The following is a 19547-nucleotide window of genomic DNA, read 5'->3' on the forward strand; positions in this document are numbered from 1 at the left end:
TCGTATTTCCCACCCTACCACGGTTGGTCTCACAAAAATGCTTTCCTCCCTGAGCCTCAACTAGAGACTTACCTATCCTAAACTCTGCCCCCTCCCAGGCTGGATCGCAGAATCCTTGGTGTCTTGAAGCAGAAGAGACTTGGATCCTAGAAGACCAATCGGGTTTCTTTCTCCTCTACCTCCTCCCCTTCCCCCCGGGTTTTCCCAGGCTGGTGCTGCTCTAGGCCGGCGCAGCCTATGACGCGATCGATGAGCGACGCAGGAAGGTCACACGGGCTCTTCCAACATGGCGGCGGCAGCTCTGCGGGGCGGCTGGTGCCGCTGTCCGCGGGTGAGCAGACGTGCGGGGCTGGTAGGGCAGAAATAAGGGGTCTGGACGCTCGGCTTTTAAGATCTCCTTCTCTTCAGTCCCGGATCGCTCTCGGTTTTTCCTATGGGTTCCACGGTTGGGTTAGGGTTCGGTCATTGGGTCAGCCGAGGCTTGGGAAAGTAGCAGGAAGGCCCTGGGGCGGGAACTGATCCCCCCACCCCCTCTTCCCCGAATCCAGCGGCAATGCTCGAAGCTACCCTGGAACTGGTCACCTCTCACCTGTCGGTCTGTTCCCACGTGCACGAGGGAGTCCCTGGTGTCTGGGGAGACGATGCCCCATTGAGAAAACAGCTTGATGAAAGTTTGTTTTTTTTTTTTCTCTCTCTCTCTTTAAAGTGACATTCACTGTTCTCGTTTGAATGTCAAGTCCTCAAGCGTAGAGTGTTTCCTAAATTCCACTTCTAATGATCAGCGTGAAAGTGCAGGAAATAATTCTTGCTCTGGATAAGAACTAGAACTCTTGACTTAGGTCAATGGCCTGTTAATACACACTCAGAATATAAATATAGTTCTTTGTATTGCTATTGTTTAACCCAGTCTCATTAGGTTAAGGAACGAGAAACTTAGAAAGATTAAGCAATCTGCTCATAGACCCGGAGCTAGTAGGTTGCTGATCTGGTCCAAAACCCAGCTCAGTATGATTCTGTCGCCGACTATTAGGAGGAAGGGAAATGTAAAACAAGTTATCCCAAGAGCAAACTTCAGTAACTATAGCCATACTGGTATGCATTTGGACCTTGAGAGCTTGTTTGGAGGATCTACCTGGGAAGAGCAGGTATATGCTTAACCAAAGAAAGATCATCCTCTTTGATTAAATGTGCAACTTTGAGAAGAACACACGTGGAGCTGTAAGGAAGGAAGGGGGAAAATGACACTAACCAGCTAGATCATCCAAATCAACCCTGACAGTCAGTGCAGTGACAAATGATACAGCCTGATCCTCTTCACTTCTCAACCTATGTGAGTTTGGGATGTTACCAGTGATTACATAGCTAGGAAAAAATGGAGAAGAAAAGTTTGTAAAATGAAAAGTGCTTCTGTTAGGTCATTCCATTTCAGTGTACCTGTGCTGGACTCAACTACACACAACTACAAGTTCATCATTTGGTAGGATCAAAAAGGGTCTTTCTCATGAGGTTACCGGGTTCTTTGCCCAGAGGGGCTCTGTATTTAGAACCTTTGACCAGGGCATGACAGGTCTATTCCATAGTTTTCCCTGCACCAAGAAGTTGTTGGTTTGTCTTTGAAAGTTCTCGTCTGTAGTTGTTGGAGATAGGCAAAAGTGGAGTGGGCCTCAGTAAAGATTGCGTTACACTGTCACAAATATACTGCTCTCGTGGTTTCCTGGTACCTATCCACGTTCTCCCCAGTTTGAGGTGTGGGACTAGGTCCTGGAGGCAACATATTCTCTTTCTACCTAATTACAGTAGCTTCTTGGATTTTTACAAAGATTGCATATTAGCTTACAACAGGCATGAAGTTAGGGTCAGCAAATGACTCATGGTGACCCTCTCTTCTGAATGGCTCTTTCTCTTTTTCTTAACCAATTAGAGGTGCCTAGGCAGCGGAATCCAATTTCTCTCCAGCCACAACCTACCCCATGGTTCAAGCTACCAGATAAGCCGACCAGGAAGAGAGCTGACACTGGTGAGTGACCCAGGATACCAATAAGCAGACCCAACAGAGGTCTGAAAAAAAAAGGCATGCCAGCACAGTCACTTTAGGGAATGTTATGTGTTGCGGGTCTTCAGAATTACAGAGAGCAGCAGACCTTATTTCTGGATTTCCTGGGATATGCTTGGTCTGCCTCCTGTTTTGTCAGCAACAAGGCACTTTTACTTATACAGTTTGCTGTGATGGCTAGAAAAGGCATTCTGTATCCTGCATCAGATTACATTCTCCCTCTCTGGCTTCTGTCTGTGAGTTTCTCACTAAGCATGGGTATTTAAATATGGGTATAGAATCACTTCATCATACCTTGGGTCTCATTGTGTTTTGGTCACTATTCTTCGACCACACTTCCGTAAGTGTGTCAGTGACTGAGTCCTCAAGTCTGCATGCTGACCAGAGCCTCTCCTCAGCTTCTTCCTGATCCTGTTCTGCAAGCAGCCATTCTAGGAGTGGAGTAGTTCCCCGTGGTTCCTTCCCCTCTGCTACTTTTCCTTGTAGATTGATAAAACATAGGGAGGCAGTTGCCCTTCAGCCACTGTAACCAGCCTTCCATTCATCAGCCACACATGGCCACTCCCACTGACCCTTTTCTTCATTGTAAAGATAAGGGTTGGTATAGCTCAAGCCAGCACCTGTGTAGCTGTGTAGCTGAGGATGCCCTGGTCCTCTTGCTTCCATTTCCTAAGTGCTGCAGTCTCAGGTGTGCATCACCTACAGTTTCGTGAGTGTGTGAATGTTTGTGGCCTTGCTTTGGTATCTTACTTTTGACAGACTATCTTTTAGAGCAGTTCACAGGGAAATTAAAAGGGGTGGAGATGTGGTTCAGTAGCTAGAGTGCTTTCCTAGCGTACATAATTATAGCCTTAGGTTCCATAACCAACACAACATATACTAGACATAGTGTGCACAGTTTCCATCCCAGCACTCTGAAAGTAAAGGCAAGAGGATCAGGAATTCATGGTCATCTTTAGCTACTTAGCGAGTTAGAGGCTAAGTTAGGCTACATACGATCCTGTAAATAATAAATATATTAGACTAGGCACCATGGTGCATGTTTTTAATCCTAGCACTCAGGAGGTAGAGGGAGGTGGAGTTCTAAGTTCTAAGCTACCCTGGTCTACTCTACATAGAGAGTTCCAGCGTAGCCAATGCTTCATAATGAGAGCCTATCTCAACATTCCCCTAAAGAACAAACAAAATTAATAAAAATTTCACAAAAAGTACAGAGTCTCCCTGGCCACCTTCTCCCCTTTCCTGCTCATAGGTTCCCTTTAGTCATTGTGGATGACATTGTTACAATTGAACCAGAGTGGATACACTGTTAAGGTCTGAAATCTGGCTACATTCAGGTTCATTTCTGCGTTAACCATTCTGTGAGAGTCTCCCATGTAGATAAGGATCTGTCCCTGTGATTGTAGAGAATACAGAACAGTTCCCTGACTAAGCATGATGGCGGACATCTGTGATCTCTAGCACTTGGAAAGTAGAGCAAGAACATCAGAAGTTCAGCTACACAGCAAGTTCAAGACCAGATCCCAGACCCTATCTCAAAACAAAGTCCTCCACATCAATAGTAAGAACAGAGCTGGTGAGATGAATGTGTGGGTCAAAGTGCTTGCTATATAAGCCTCAGGACTTCAATCCCTGTAGCCCGCTTCTCAAGTTTTCATCTAATCTTTACATACAAGCCATGGCACTTACATAATCATCATTATCAAACAGTCACTGTCTTCAGTGATCCTCTGGGCTCTGCCTGTTCATCCGTCCTTCTTTTAGACCCTTGACAACCATCGGTATTTTTACTGTCTTTGAGTTTTGCCGTTTTCAGAATCTCACACACATTTTGGCCTTTTCATATATCAGTTGGTTAGTTGTATGTGCACAATACTACCCTCAACCAGGGAATACACGCATAGCCAAGGAAATACAGAGGAAACCAGAGGGACAGTGCTCACTAGCTTCCCCTAAGCTAATGCTTAGCCAGTCTTACTATGCACCCAGTACTCCCCTCCTTGCCCAGGCAATGGCTCTATCCACTGTGAGCTGGGGACCCTCTCAACAGGCCAGTCTGATCTGGACAGTCTGAGACTCCTTTTTCCTAGTGATTCAGGTTAACAGTTATAAGCAACCGCTCTAGAAGCACCTCTGAGGCAGTATAAATATTAGTAGTTGCTACACTGTAATTTTAGGGCATAACAAATAAAACAGGGCTGGAGAGATGGCTCAGTGGTTAAGGACGCATATTGCTCTTTTGAGGACCTGAGTTCAGTTCCTGCACCCACATCAGGTAGCTTTACAATTGCCTGTAACCCCAGTTCCAGGGTAGTCTTAACACCTTTGAGCTCAGTAACCTCATGCATTTGTGTGTGTGTGTGTATGTGTGTGTGTGTGTGTGTACCCACCCCTCTGAACACATGATTAAAATAGTAAAAATAAATCTTGGAAAGAATGAAAGAAAGAAAGAAAGAAAGAAAGAAAGAAAGAAAGAAAGAAAGAAAGAAAAGAAAAGAAAAGAAAAGAAAAGAAAAGAAAAGAAAAGAAAAGAAAAGAAAGAAAGGAGGTCCGTGGTGGCAATCCCAGCACTCTCGAGGCAGAGGCAGGCGAGTTTCTGAGTTCGAGGCCAGCCTGGTCTACAGAGTGAGTTAGTTCCAGGACAGCCAGGGCTATACAGAGAAACCCTGTCTCGAAAAACCAAAAAAGAAAGAAAGGAAAGAAAGGAAAGAAAGGAAAGAAAGAAAGAAAGAAAGAAAGAAAGAAAGAAAGAAAGAAAGAAAGAAAGACAGACAGACAATCTTCCATGTGTTCAGTTTTGGGTTTTTTGATTTTGAGACAATGTCTTGCTATGTAGCCTGAAACCTGTGATGTAGACCAAGCTGGCCTCAAACTCACTGAGATCCGAACCAGGTTTAATCTCAAAATCGCTGTGTTTCGGCCTCATTTTTTTGTCATTGTTATTGCTTAAGCTTATTTTTTACCTATCTATTTAATTAATTAATTTAGGTTTTTTTGAGACAGGGTTTCTCTGTGTAGCCCTGGCTGTCCTGGAACTCACTCTGTAGACTAGGCTAGGCTCGAACTCAGAAATCCACCTGCCTCTGCCTCCCAAGTCCTGGAATTAAAGGCATGTGCCACCACTGCCCAGCTTTTTTTTTTTTTTTTTTCCAAGACAGGGTTTCTCTGTGTAGCCCTGGCTGTCCTGGAACTCACTCTGTAGACCAGGCTGGCCTTGAACTCAGAAATCCACCTGCCTCTGCCTCACAAGTGCTGGGATTAAAGGCGTGCGCCACCACGCCCGGCTATTGCCTGGCTCTTATTTTTGAAACATTATTATTTAGAGAGGAGCATGTTTGTGCCACAGTACATGTGTGGAGGTCAGAGGACAACTTGCAAGAATCTGTTTGCTCCTTCTACCACGTAGGTCCCAGGGATGGAACTCAGTCTTTTAAGTGCTGGGATTACATTATGTACCACTACACCTGGCTCAGTTTTTACTATACAGTTATATAAGGACATTTTCATGCAAGTATATGATTAACTTCTAGCATATTCCTCTCCCTAATACTCTTCCTTTTCTTGACCCTCCATTAGTCCCTTTTTTTTCCCCAGCTTTGACTGTACCTCTCTCTCTCTCTCTCTCTCTCTCTCTCTCTCTCTCTCTCACACACACACACACATACACACATATTGCTTGATGTGCTATAAAATCTCATACCCACAACTGAGCAAATGCACAAAGGGTTTGTCTGAGTCTAACTTAAAGTTACTTAATATGACAATATGGTTATTTCCAATTGTATCTATTTTCCAGAACAGCACATAATGTAATTTCCCCCACCTCCTGGACATTTTTTTTTTCCTTTACATAACTCTGGCTGTCCTGGAACTCACTTTGTAAACCAGGCTAGCCTTGAACTCAGATCCACCTAGCTCTACCTCCCAAGTGCTGTAATTAAAAGTGTGTGCCACCATATCCAGCCATAACTTCATTCTTTATGGCTGAAAAAAACTCCATGCTCTCTGTCCATTTCTCTGTTGTTAGACACCTAATTTGGTTCCATTTCTTACATATTGTAACTAGTGTGCCAATGAATGCCAATGCATGCAAGTTTTTATTTTGGGCTTGTGGTTGATAACATCAGTAGATATGAACCTGTGAACATATAGGGCCTATAATGTCATTTATCGTGGGTGTTCCTGTAATTCAAATTCTGTTATAATAAAAGAGACATCTGTTCACTGTTAAACTCCGCTGTCAAGAGAGGGGAGGAAATCGGACACTCAGTGGTAACCAGATGTTACTGTGTGTGCCTTTCTTTCGAGCCTCTAAATGTTCATTCTTGTTTTTCAATTTTACATTCTTTCTAGACCAAATCTTATTCTTCTGGGAGCAGAAAAGGGTTTTTGTCAGGCTTGCTAGATAACATCAAACAAGAATTAGCCAAAAACAAAGAGATGAAAGAAAGTATAAAAAAGTTCCGAGATGAGGCCAAGAAGCTAGAAGAGTCGGATGCTCTCCAGGAAGCCAGAAGGAAATATGTGAGTATCTCAGTCCCATCTCTATTCCCTGGACCAGAGCCACTGGGGGAAGGCAGCCAGGTCACAGTGCTGATTCAAAGGTGTCAGAACAGGAGCAGGTTGCTTCGGCCTCCCGGCCATGCAGGATTCTCTGTGGCACTGTAGTTAACTGTGCGGCTGGCTCTACCTCCAGCATTGTAGATAGCACAGCATAGCCACCAAAGTAATTACTTTTGGGAGACATGTGCATTGTGGGACCCATGACAGCTTAGAGCCATAATGCTGATAAGAAATGGGCCATATTGCTGGTGTCCTTTAGTGCTCGCTACTGTCTCTTATGTGTGTGTTTTGTGTGCACATGTGCACATTTATATATGTGAAGGCAGTGGACAGTGTCAGGTATCTTGTCTTTCTTGATTGGTTGCTACCTTATTTTTTTTTGAGGTAGGGTCTTTCCCTGAACCTGAAGTTCAGGGAACTCTGTTGAACTAGTGAGCGTTAAGGATCCACCTGTCCTGCTGCCTGGCATCACCTCACCCTCCTCCAACACCAGACTGACAAGCACATGCTTGCCTCTCCTTCTTTATTTCACATGCTTTCTGGAGATGGAAGGCTCTCATGCTTGCATAGCAGGCACTCCATGCACTGCGCCACCTCTCTGCCTGATTACTCCCTGGTGTCTCTTGAACAGCCATCTAGTTCTGGCCACTGGGATGTCTACCAGTGAGCTGCGGAGCCTCAGAGTGCAATGCTCTTAGCCCGGTCCTCTGCATGGGGGATCTGTTGATCCCACCAGTTCCCCCAGGAAGGCCTTTCCTTCTATGCATTTCCAAGCTATTTATTTGGAGGACACAACTTATGTGGCTTTAGCCTGATGAAAGATGGCCTTGTCCCATCAGTAAAGAGTGAGTTATCTGGGAACAGAGCAAGCCAGGGACCCAAGATTGAACTATAGAAATAAAATGGTATTGGTGTGTAGTGGTTGGCAGAACCATCTCTTCCCACTCAGAGAAAGACTCAGGGCTTGGGGATTCCATATTTTGGAGGTAGCTACCAAGTGGACATGCATGGATATGGTGGTTTGAATAGGCACTGCCCCCATAGACTCACATGTTTCAATGTTTAGCCCATGGGGAGTGACAATATTAGGAGGTGTTGTTGGAGGAAGTATGTCACTATGGTGGGTGGGCTTTGAGGTCTCAGATGCTCAAGCTAGGCCCATTGTGGCAGTTATTTTCCTGCTACCTGCGAATGTAGTTGTAGAACTCTGCCTGTATGCTACCATGCTTCCTACCGTGACAATAATGGGCTAAGCCTCTGTAGTGTAAGCCAGCCTAGTTAAATGTGTTCCTTTATAAAAGTTGTCATTGTCATGGTGTATCTTCATAGCATAAAACCCTAAGACAATAGAATTGAAGCTCTTCACAGAGTTTTAAGCAGCCAGTGCTCCTGGGAACCTTTGATTAGATGCTCAAGTTCACTGTTAGATCCAGATAAACAGAGGAAACTCTTTGATCCTAGAAAACCATCGAATCAGAAACTGTGCGTACCAGTGAAGCAATAAAAAAGAAGCTTGAAGAATTAACAGGGACAGTGAAGGAGGTAAGGCCCGAGGCCAACCTGACAAGGGCTGAAAATAGAATGGGAGGGGCTCTCCAAACCCAATTCAGGGTACAGGTAGGTGTAGGCTCCTCCTAGAGGGATAACACTCAGTGCTGGGTTAAACATCCTCTCACTTTTGCTAAATGTTTCACGTGGCTGGGAATTCCCATTCCACTCATGTCCATTCCAGGGAGAATCCTGAACTTAAAGGGTTGAATGCAGTATTCTTATTCTCAAGGCTGTGCTATAGGCCTGTGCGACATCTTCCCCTCTGTCTCTGTCTCAGTAGAGTCTTGATGAAGTCAGTAAGAGTGACCTTGGCCGGAAGATCAAGGAGGGAGTAGAAGAGGCTGCCAGGACAGCCAAGCAGTCAGCAGAGTCAGTGTCCAAGAGCGGGGAGAAGCTGGGCAAGACGGCAGCCTTCAAAGCCATCTCCCAGGTGAGTGAGCCTGGCTCAGGCCAGGCAGGAGCAGGGACCCCCACCCCCAGTGGTGGCTCTCAGCAACCACAGCCCTGTTCCCCCTGCAGGGTGTAGAGTCAGTGAAGAAGGAGATTGATGAGAGCGTGCTTGGACAGACGGGGCCCTACCGCCGGCCTGAGCGGCTCCGGAAAAGGACAGAGTTTGCTGGAGCAAAATTCAAAGAAAGCAAAGTGTTCGAGGCTAATGAGTAGGTCCCAGACAGGCTCCTGAGTGGTTCTGGCCAACTGGTGTCTGTTCTCAAGGTCCGCTGGGAGGTGCCAGTGCAAGTCTGTTTCTCTCTCAGGGTTTCTGGCTCCCTCCAGAGAAGCTGGGGGGTTGAGAGATGGATGAGGGGAAAAGAGAAGAGAGAAAGCTGCAGTTGAAGCTCCTGGATACAGAGCGGAGCCATCATCTGCATCCTCCCAGTGGTCAGAGGAGGGTGTAGCGTCCTGGGCTGACCTCTGCGGGGCTGAAGGTCACTCCAGCTGCCTGCCTTTTCCCACAGGGATGCATTAGGGGTTGTGCTACACAAGGACTCCAAGTGGTACCAGCAGTGGAAGGACTTCAAAGATAACAACGTTGTATTCAACCGTGAGTGTGGCCAGCCATACACTAGACAGAACCCCACTTTATAGAAGGAAAGATGGGATCAGACAGGGTTAAATCTCCTTAAATCTACCCACTAAGCTACCTGTAGATCTTGTCACTAAGATACTCGATGAGAGAACAGTTAAGATGTCAGGAAGCCGGGCGTGGGGGCGCACGCCTTTAATCCCAGCACTCGGGAGGCAGAGGCAGGCGGATTTCTGAGTTCGAGGCCAGCCTGGTCTACAAAGTGAGTTCCAGGACAGCCAGGGCTACACAGAGAAACCCTGTCTCGAAAAACCAAAAAAAAAAAAAAAAAAGAAAGAAAGACAAGATGTCAGGAGCCCTGGGATTAGCAGCGGTGGTGTCAAGGCCATGGGGCAGACTCTGGGCCTGTTCTTTACTTTCAGCCAGCCACAGGGCTTCTCCAGGGGCTAAGCAGGAGAGCCACTGGCTGTATACCCTTATCCCTTCTCCTGCAAAGACTGCTAGAGGCCTGTGTTTCCTTTGAAGTGGAGGCAGCAACTACCAGGGGTGGCATCCCAAATTTTGTACAGCCTCTGAGAGGCTGTAGCTGAGCTCTGCATTTGGACAGGTAGGTGGATAGGTAATCCCCATTCTGAGATGAGGAGGCAGGCTCAGGCCCAGACCTGACCCATGTCAAGAAGAGGAGTCTTGCAGGGAGTTCTCAGACTGGAGTCAGGCCATCTCAGCAGAAGGTCCCTCCTCTAGCTCCTTCCTGTGTGTATCCATAGGCTTCTTTGAGATGAAGATGAAGTATGATGAGAGTGACAATGTCCTCATCCGGGCATCCCGGGCCTTAACCGACAAGGTCACTGACTTGCTGGGTGAGTGTGGCTTCAGGGCTGTTCTTTCTTCCCTGGCTGCAGCCAGGTCTGGAAGCTAAGCCCTAACCTGAGGGCTCCTCTCCTTGCAGGAGGTCTTTTCTCAAAGACAGAAATGTCAGAGGTGCTAACGGAGATCCTGAGAGTGGACCCAACCTTTGACAAGGACCACTTTCTTCATCAGTGTGAGACTGACATCATCCCCAACATCCTCGAGGTGCGGGACGGGCCATAAGCCGTGGTGGGGCCCTGGCCTGCTGCACCTCCTCCCCATCGCTTGCGAGTACCTCAGAGCCAAGTTACTGAGGCTAGAAGATAATTACCTCCGGTACAGCTCCAGTCAGGTCGCAGTGCAGTCTGTCTCTTAATCTTCTCCAGCTATAGAGGCCTGCGTCCATCCTGCCATGACAGTTAGGGTTCTCAGAAGGGAACACCAGCCCTCTCCTATGCTCAGTGCTGGCTCCAGTGAGAGCTGTGGAGGTTTCTTGCCTTCTCCAGGTTGGGTTTCTCTGTTATTATGGTCAGAGAGTCATGGCTCTTGTCCCTGAAGCTCTGTATTGTGCCTCCTGGTAAGATGTTCTTGAAGCCATTTCCAGAGATTGCTGGGAACAGTCAAGGAGCCCCAGCTTTTTAGGCATTGGGGAGGAGCAGACAGCTAGTACACTCTCATTCAGACCTAAGGCACCCTGACCATATATGAACCAAGAAGGCCTGGAGCCAGGGTCTCTGGCAGTCCTCACATTTGTACCCAATTGTTCTTGCCTCTTTGGCTTGTAAGGCAAGAGAAGGCATCTTGTCCAAGCCACAGAGCAACACACCTGTATCACTGCTTCTCCATCTCTGCCTCTCTGAAGCACTCAGAAATGGCAGAATCTGGGGTAATCCTACTCAGCTCAGCCAGGCCTCCATTACACTACCAGGAGAAAGCCCACCGGCCCCCAGGCCGTCCTTCTACTTACCTCCATGTGGTTTATCCTCTCCTCTCTTTCCAATTCCCCAGCTCCTTCTCACTCTTTGGGTGGGACTGAGAGGAGGTGGGAAGGGAGCTATCACCTAGAACAGCAGGTGTCACCCAAGCAGCCTCTTTAGGGCAGCACCACAACTGCTTCTCTCTGAGCACCTCCCTCACCCTCAGAACAACTCCCTAGGTTTGTGTGGCTGTGTCTTCTACCTCACTCCATAGCCAGCCTGATTCCTAACTGCAAAGCCTGGTCCTCAGAGAGGTATACCTGGAAGGCAACTAACTCCTCCACTGTGAGGACTCCCCCACCCCCCTTGCCATCCATTGTCTTGTACTCAGAAGACCAGAGCTATGTGAACAAAGTGAAGGGACTGGTCCACTCCCACTCAGGACACCCACAGCTGCCTGTCACCTAACCTAGCCTCCGTCTCTTCCCCAGACCCAGGCTGGTGGGCAGGACTCCAGGGTCTCCAGGGAAGGCTCTTGCATTCTGCTGCAAAAGCTCACTCAGCTTCTCGTGCTTATTTCTTCCTTCTCCTATTTAGGCCATGATTTCCGGGGAGCTTGACATTCTCAAAGACTGGTGCTATGAAGCTGTGAGTACCATTTTTTCTCTTCAGCCAAAGAGCAAAGCAAAGCAAAACCAAACATCTGTCAGAAGGGCTAAGGTGTGTCTCAGGGCCAGGCATTTTCTAGCATGTATGATGTCTTGGGTTCCATCCCCAGCAATGCAAAGAGAAATAAGTAGATGATTGATAGGAAGGAAGGAAGGAAGGTAGATAGATAGATAGATACATAGATTGATTGATTAGGTGGCTCTGGCTCCCCATGTCCGGTGGGAGAGGGGCTTCATATCTGATATAGTTGGTTCCCACAGAGCCCGGCAGCCTGCCCATCTGTCCTTTCCTCTGCATATGATGCACAGGTGCCCACAGATCAGGCTTAATACATGCATGAAGGCTAGGTTCTACTGTTGAACTATATGTTGAGCCCTGTAAAATAATGGGGGGGTGGGGTGGGGGGGTGGCGCGTGGCATGTGTATCTTTGTATGGTATATGAGTACATGCATGTTTACACGTGTATAAATCTGGAGGCTTGAAGAAAGGTGCATGACAGTTACTCCCACCTGAAATGCTTGCCTGTGAGCTCCCTGTTTCTACCTCCTGGGCACTGGATTTACAAACAACGCTTCCACAGCTCTGGACTTTTGTTGTGAGTTCTGGAGATCCAGACTGCACGTGCTTGCACAGAAAGTGCTTTGCCCACTGAACCACCTCCCAGCACCTAGAAACTAATTTTGGTTAAAGAGAATCACAGAAATGATTCTTTTTTGGGTTTTTTTGTTTGTTTGTTTTTGTTTTGTTGTTGTTGTTGTTGTTGTTGTTGTTTGAGACAGGGTTTCTCTGTATAGCCCTGGCTGTCCTGGAACTCACTCTGAAGACCAGGCTGGCCTCGAACTCAGAAATCCGCCTGCCTCTGCCTCCCGAGTGCTGGGATTAAAGGCGTGCGCCACCACTGCCTGGCAGAAATGATTCTTGACACAGGGTGGTTGTCTTTTTTTTCTGCACAGTTTAAGTGGCAATGATCAGGACCCCATGAAAGATGGCCTGGGATGTGCAGGTTGGGGGCTTCACATGCAGGAAGGTGATGGAAGAGCTCACTGGAATGTATAAGGTTTCCCCTGGCACTGCTGAGCCCCATACATGGTGGTGGCAGGTGCCTCATGGTGATTATGAGTTAACTGTGAATACTGAAGTATTCACAATGACCCAGCAGATTCCCCCTCTAATAAGATAATGTAACAAAGATTAAAACAGAAATGTGGGTAGACTTCCCGGCTGAGGAAGGACATTGTGTCCTAAGGAGGCCCTAGCTACTTCCCAGAGTCATGGCTCAAAGATCCCAGGGTCACGGTCAGAGCAGGCTGTGGGGAAGCCAGTATCTTCACTGGGAGCACATGCTGTCTGCTCTTTCCTGGCAACCTCCCTGTCTCCATGGAACTCCTGCTCTCGTCTGGTCTGCTCAGGCCACCTTACCTCACCCTACCGGCTTCTGGCTGCCTCTCCAAGCAGGGTTGTGAGGTTTTTGTTTAGTTTTGTTTTTCTTCCAGCTTCTTTGTGTGAAGCAATCTGGAGCCTTTTTTTGGCTCATCCTATTCTGTCCCGAGATCACAAACAACTTGGGAAAAGCAGAGGAGAAGATCTGTCAGGTTCTCTTTTTAACTACTCCCCTGCACTGGTGACTAAGCCAGTGGGCATTAGGAGAGATCTCTTCCTCTTTCTCCCTTCCTCCCTCTCTCCTCCTTTGGAACCACGAAGTCGTGGCTGATCTTCTCTATCCAAGAATGGCCTGGTACCCCCAGAACGCAGCTGAAATTGTAGTTGGCTTCCAGTAAGGTGTTTTTAAAATGCTGTCTTGAGGAAGCGCTGGGTGTGGGGCATGGATGGCACTTACACCTCATGTGCCAGAAGCCATGAGTTTGATCACTAGTACTGCACATAGCAGGTGTGGAGACCATGTCTGCCATCCTGGCACTGGGGAAGTAGAAGCAGCAGAGTCATCGTTTTTTCATGTTTTTGTTTTTTTTTTTTTTAAGATTTATTTATTAAGTATGTAGTGTTCTGCCTCCATGTATGCCTGCATGTATGCCTGCAGGCCAGAAGAAGGCACCAGATCTTATTATAGATGGTTATGGGCCACCATGTGGTTGCTGGGAATTGGAACTCTGGATCTCCAGCCCCAGGCTCATTTTTTGCTACATAGAGTTCATGGCTACCTTGAGCTACATGAAACCCTTATCTCTATAGCAATAAACAGCAGAAACCCACCAGGTAGGGTTGGCCCTCCTTTGTGTGTGTATGATGTGTTTGTGCCACAATGCTGTGTGGAGGCCATAGGACAATCTCCAGTGCTGATCCTCATCCCTTATCTTGTGGGGGACAGGGTATCTTGTTCACCACTATGTGTGCACCAGGCTGGCTGGCCAAGGGTTTCCAGAGCTCCTGTCCCCACTTCCCATCTCACTTCAGGAATGCTGAGATTACATACGCCCAACTTTACATGGGTTATGGAGATTTGAACTCAGGCCATCATATTTTTGCAGAAAGTGCTTAATCACTGAGCCATCTCCCCAACCTAGTACTATTGCTTATTCGAGCTACTCCCACTTCTCTTCAGCATCTGTTATTTCTGTAAACTCCAGAAATGCCTTCAGGCCATTTCCTGTCTTAGTTGACTCCAAGCTCAAACTGCTCTCCTTGTGGCTACATGTCCCCCAGGCTCTTGGGGCAGTGGAGGGTGGTACGTCCGGGTGTTCTGTGAGAGAGGCTACTCAAGCTGTGAGTTCTAGGGCAGCCCACAGGGTTGGGACAAATCCTAGAAACGGCATCTGAATCCAGGCCAAGATTCCAGGGGAGGTGAATCTGGGAACAGTAGAGATCAGCCAAGAGTCCCCCAGCTTACCCTGGGAGTGTACTTCGGGTGATGCTGTGAATTACCCACTACACTGATTAATACTGATCCTACTTGGACGTATGGCTCTTTCCATAATGAGAAGTGTGCAGGTCTGGCCAGCCAAGAGTGGCATCCTTCTGGGCTTGGACTTGTGCTCTTGGCTTCTGCCAGTCTGGGTGCTAGGGCACATAAAGGTGGCTATACCTCTGGGTGTAACCCAACCCCTATCAGTGGCTGACTACATGGGCATATTGCCTCTCATTGCAGACCTACAGCCAGCTGGCCCACCCTATCCAGCAGGCCAAGGCTCTGGGCTTCCAGTTCCACTCCCGAATCCTGGACATCAGCAATGTGGACGTAAGTCATCCCCAAGGAAGCAGACAGTCAGAGTGAAGCACCAGCTGACATAGCCTATAAATGAAGCCAGACCTGCCGATTCCCGATACTCAAGGCAGGTCTGCTTGGGCTACAGAGTGAGTTCCACACTAATCTAGGTAACTTTGTGACACAGTTTCAAAAGAGAAAGTAAGACAAGGCCTGGGGATATGTCAGTGCTAAAAGTCCTGGCTTAGCATTTGTAAGGCACCACGGTTGAATTCCTAGTATGGTAACAAACAAAACTGTTGACCCGCCTCACAAAGCTTTCTGTGTTTGAGGTGTAAGTGATTTCCAGCCAAACGATGTGGCTTGAGTGATTGGTTGATGTTTGGTTGGTTTTGAGGAGAAGGCTAGTCTGTGTTTGTGTGCACATATTAGGACACATGCTATTCATACAAAAAATGAAAAATGAAAAATAAAAAGAACAAAATTCTATGCAGTGAGCCAGGCATGGAGAGGCACACCTAGAATTCAAGCACTCTGGAAGTTGAGGCAGGAAGATCCCATGAGTTTAAGGGTAATCTGAGCTAAATGACTTTATTGTAAAATACTCTTTGTTAGTGGGTATGGTAGCTTATGCCTGTAATCCCAGCATTTGAAGGCTGAGGCAATGGGATTCAGGCCATTCATAACTATATTGTGAGTAAGGCCACCTATGTTACCTGAGACTCTGTATCAAAATAAAAATAGGCTTTGCATTACCTATTAATTATAAAATTAAGATAATTTTGCTTACCTGTACTTTGCTAGGATGCTTATTTCATTTGGTGTTTTAGTGAGTTTTTGATGATACTTTCAAGTGTGTTTAGCAGGATGCATCTCATCCTGCATCCAGGAACACCTGTGTTATTGGGCAGGTGGTGAGCCCTTGAGCTCCACTGGCAGTGGTGCTTCTGCCTCAGCAGCATGGGCCCCTAACAGGCAGTTCAGCTTCAGTCACCAGAACTTCTTACCTTGTGGGAGCTGCAGGCAAAGTGGAGCCAACTTCCTGCCTTCCTTCACCCCTTGGTTTTATGAACCTGCATGGACCCAGTCTGGGAACAGAAAAGTCCCACAGTTGAAGACTTGGAGTTGCCCATGAGAAGGAGCTCATTGGAAAAACTCCTCTAAAGTCGGGGAGAGTAGTGCCATACCTTTAGCACGGCAAAGTGTCAGACTGTAGGACAAGTACAGAGTGCAACTTTGGGGCTTTTCATCTCCAGGGTTGTGAGCATTGGGTGGAGGGGTACAGTTCTGAGGCCCATACTTGTGTGTTTCCTGCAGCTGGCCATGGGCAAGATGATGGAGCAGGGCCCAGTGCTGATCGTTACCTTTCAGGCCCAGGTGGTGATGGTGATCAAGAACTCCAAAGGCGAGGTGTATGATGGTGACCCGGTGAGTAGTAATCAAGGGAATGGAGGTTTGGACCGCTTCTCACATCCAGGGCCCTGTACATTGCATGCCTCCCCAGCACAGCCAGGCAGGTTCTGGAGTTGGGGAGAAGCACCACAACTACGAGTTGAGACCGTTTCATCTGACCAGTGACCAGAGCCAGCAGCCCAGGAACCCCTTCCTGTGGCCCCTGAGAGCCTTCCCTGTCCCCCTCAGTAGCCCTTCTTTCTGTACACCCACCAAGCCTGACCCCTCACCCTGCTGGGTCTTCACAGGACAAGGTGCAGCGAATGCTGTACGTGTGGGCACTCTGCAGAGACCAGGAGGAGCTCAACCCTTACGCTGCCTGGCGCCTTCTGGACATCTCAGCCTCCAGCACAGAGCAGATCCTTTGAAGGCAGCAATGGAGTCTGGGCAGCTCAAGGCTAGACCATCATGGGACAGACACACAGAGACACTTTGGCACATCTGATACAGCTGTGAACTAGCTTCTGCCCAAGTTCTTCAGGGCAGCTGTGAAACTAGCTGGACAAGGAAAGAGCTTGGGGTGTCTAGCAGGATGGGGAATGTCCCCCAGTGTGTCACAGGAGTTGCTGGCAGTGTCAGAAGGCCCCAGCCCAGGACTCCTGTCGGGTGAGGCCTGGCCTGCTGTTCTAAGTAGTCCACTGGCATTGCCTTCCAAGCCACTTTATGTCCTTTTGTTTTGTTTTGTTTTTGTTTTTAAATCAGTGCTCTTACTTCCTGTACATAAGCCTAAGATCTGGACATAATAAAACACCAAAGCGCAGAAGAGCAGTTTGAACGGTTTGAAGTGTACATTTCTGCTGGGAAGGCTGGGATTGAGGGCCTGTCAGAGACCTAGGTCAGTGAAGGATTGTGGCCAGAGAGCGTGCTGCTTTCTCAGGCCAACACTCTGCCCTTTTGTGGGAAAAGTAAACATCCCAGCCATCTGGGGTCTCTGTTGAATTAGGGGTTCCCTAAGGCTGCGGGGCTTAACTAACAGAGACTGAGGTAAGGGGTTGCCCGGGAAGAATACGGATACAGACACCGAGGATAGGGAGAGGCTTCCGTGGGAGAGGCGTAAATGCCCATGTCCTGGCGAGGTCCTGGGTGCTCTAGGAGCTGGAAGCTGAGGCTGTCTGGGCTGGCACAGCGGTGGGAAGGTTCAGCCTTCCGATAGGCAGGCCGGGGCGGGGTCACAAGCCCAGGCACCGCTCCTAACACAGCCACCACCCCCTCGCAGCCCCGCCCCCGTCGCCATGGGAACAGCCGCGGCGGCCGGGCTGGCGCGCGGCTCTCCTTCCTCCCTCGGTCTCCACCGCTCCAGGGGCGGGTGGGGTGGGCTGAGCCGGGGCTGCCACAGCCTCCGCCGCTACTGCTGCCACCCAGGAAGACCAGAGCAAAGCAGCGCACGAGTTCCGAGAAAGAGAGAGAGAGAGGGGCTGCAGGGCGGCCGGTCCCCGTCTAGGACCAAGGGTGAGGGGGGCGCGTTGTAGCCCGGGAGTCGGCTACGGTGGGGGAGGGGGGTCTTGGGCCTTGGAGAACAAAGGGAGCGGGGCGGGGAGCAGTTCAAACAGTGCAGCTCTGGTCTCTGTCCCAGCGCGATCGCACCTGTTGTGCGCAGGCTGGGCAGATCTAAGCTGACCTGTCCCGGCTCTCAGCGACCCCACCTGCGCGCACCGCTGGAGTTGAGTCCCCGCGTGGCTGTGGCGGCGGAGCGCACAGGCGGAGCATGGGCGTAGCCCGGAGACGACAACACGGACAGAGATGATGCTGTGGGATACAGCAAAGGGGCTACTCCAGAAGGGGTGGTGGATGGAGGTGCAGGAAGGGCATAGCCTCATCCCCGCGGACCCCGGGGTGGGTACCCCTCTCTCCTCAGAGCGCGGCGATGTGAGCTATGAGTTCGGCGTGGACACTATCACCGGAGCCGCTGCCGCCGTCGACGGGGCCCCCGGTGGGCGCGGGCCTGGACATCGAGCAACGCACGGTGTTCGCCTTCGTGCTCTGCCTGCTCGTGGTGTTGGTTCTGTTGATGGTGCGCTGTGTGCGCATACTGCTAGACCCCTACAGCCGCATGCCCGCCTCGTCCTGGACCGACCACAAGGAGGCGCTCGAACGTGGACAATTCGACTATGCGTTGGTGTGATGGGGAACCAGTCCGGGGCAGGTCCTTAGATCCCTCAAGGGTCAGCCCCGTGGAGGGATGCCACCATCCTGGACTGCGCACAGGGTTATGCCTAGATGCCCTAGCTCGGAGTTGAGGGCGTTCGGAGAAGTCCAGTCCTTACCCACCTTAGCCACCCATCTTCCTTCCTGGCCAGGCCAGAACCCCACCTGGTGCCTTTATCTACCCTGTACCCTTCTCTCTACATACTTATCCTCACTGCTGATCCCTCAACACTGAGTCCCTGGTGAGTGAAGCACCCCGCACCAACCTCAGCCTTCCCCAGCTACCAGGCATGCTACATCCTTTCCTGGGAATGCGGACACCTCTTATCTCTTATTTCTTTGTTATGGTCATCCTCAATTTCAGTGCACTCCTTGAGTCCTGGCCCTGGCAGGCAGGCTTTCTTCGACTCACATTGGACGCTGCCTACCTATAATGCACGGTACAGTTTGCCTCAGAGACAGACCAGAAACCCGACCATGGCTGCTAATTGTGTTGATAATATCTGGCACTTTATGTGCAGGAGTACAAGCAGGCTCATCCCCTTCCCAGACTCGGCCCCAGCACAGGTTAGAGTGCCTTTCCTTTGTCCCACCTCTCCCATCTCCCCCTTGTCCCCATGCCCTTCCCTTGCCTTTCACACCTCCCCGCCTCTGAACCATGGCAATTATAATAAAAGCTATTATTGAGTGCTTTACTGCATGTGAAGCAGATTGCTGAGTTAACCAGTCCTGTTCTTAGCCTGTTTGCTTCTGAGGGTTTGTGACAAACAGCCAACAAGCCAAGCCCCTGTTAGGATCCCCCATTCTACAAGCCAGGGGACGACTGGAAGTCCAAGCCACTAAAATGACTTGCCCCCAAGCCATTGATCTGGAATCAGAACCCACATCTGCTCTTGTCTTTAACTGCTGCCTAATCTTGCAAACACCCAATTTCATACCCAACCCTTCAGTAGCTTTGGAGGTGGGGGGGCTAGTAGCCACCTCCAACCCCCCCTCCCGCCCAACTTCCATCTCCCCCCCACTCATGGTATAATTGAGACAACCACACACATCGGCACTCTTCTCTTGACCCAGTCACGGGAGACTATGGGGAGTTAGCCTAGAGGTTATTTTCTAAAACCATACCTATAACCCCCGAACTCCTGAGCCTAATCCCTCTTGTC

The 19547-nt window shown here is 49.1% G+C and overlaps 2 protein-coding genes across 2 annotated transcripts; both read left to right on the forward strand.

The window, feature by feature from the left end:
- Positions 1 to 245: 245 nt before the first annotated feature.
- Positions 246 to 17007, forward strand: Timm44 (translocase of inner mitochondrial membrane 44). The gene is made up of 13 exons (XM_021169721.3): positions 246 to 331; positions 1922 to 2017; positions 6407 to 6577; positions 8078 to 8158; positions 8448 to 8597; positions 8687 to 8826; positions 9124 to 9209; positions 9959 to 10051; positions 10141 to 10265; positions 11555 to 11605; positions 14731 to 14820; positions 16105 to 16215; positions 16488 to 17007. The coding sequence occupies exons 1-13, from the start codon at positions 287 to 289 to the stop codon at positions 16605 to 16607; spliced, it is 1359 nt and encodes a 452-aa protein (XP_021025380.1). The 5' UTR covers positions 246 to 286; the 3' UTR covers positions 16608 to 17007.
- A 1087-nt stretch (positions 17008 to 18094) lies between these two features.
- On the forward strand, positions 18095 to 19079 carry Ctxn1 (cortexin 1). Its single transcript, XM_021170768.2, has one exon. It carries the CDS (start codon positions 18113 to 18115, stop codon positions 18359 to 18361), a length of 249 nt encoding a protein of 82 aa, XP_021026427.1. The 5' UTR covers positions 18095 to 18112; the 3' UTR covers positions 18362 to 19079.
- Positions 19080 to 19547: the final 468 nt, after the last annotated feature.

The sequence above is a fragment of the Mus caroli genome, unplaced genomic scaffold, assembly GCF_978045245.1.
Source record: "Mus caroli unplaced genomic scaffold, Mus_caroli_1 scaffold_10, whole genome shotgun sequence".
NCBI classification, from domain to species: Eukaryota; Metazoa; Chordata; class Mammalia; order Rodentia; family Muridae; genus Mus; species Mus caroli.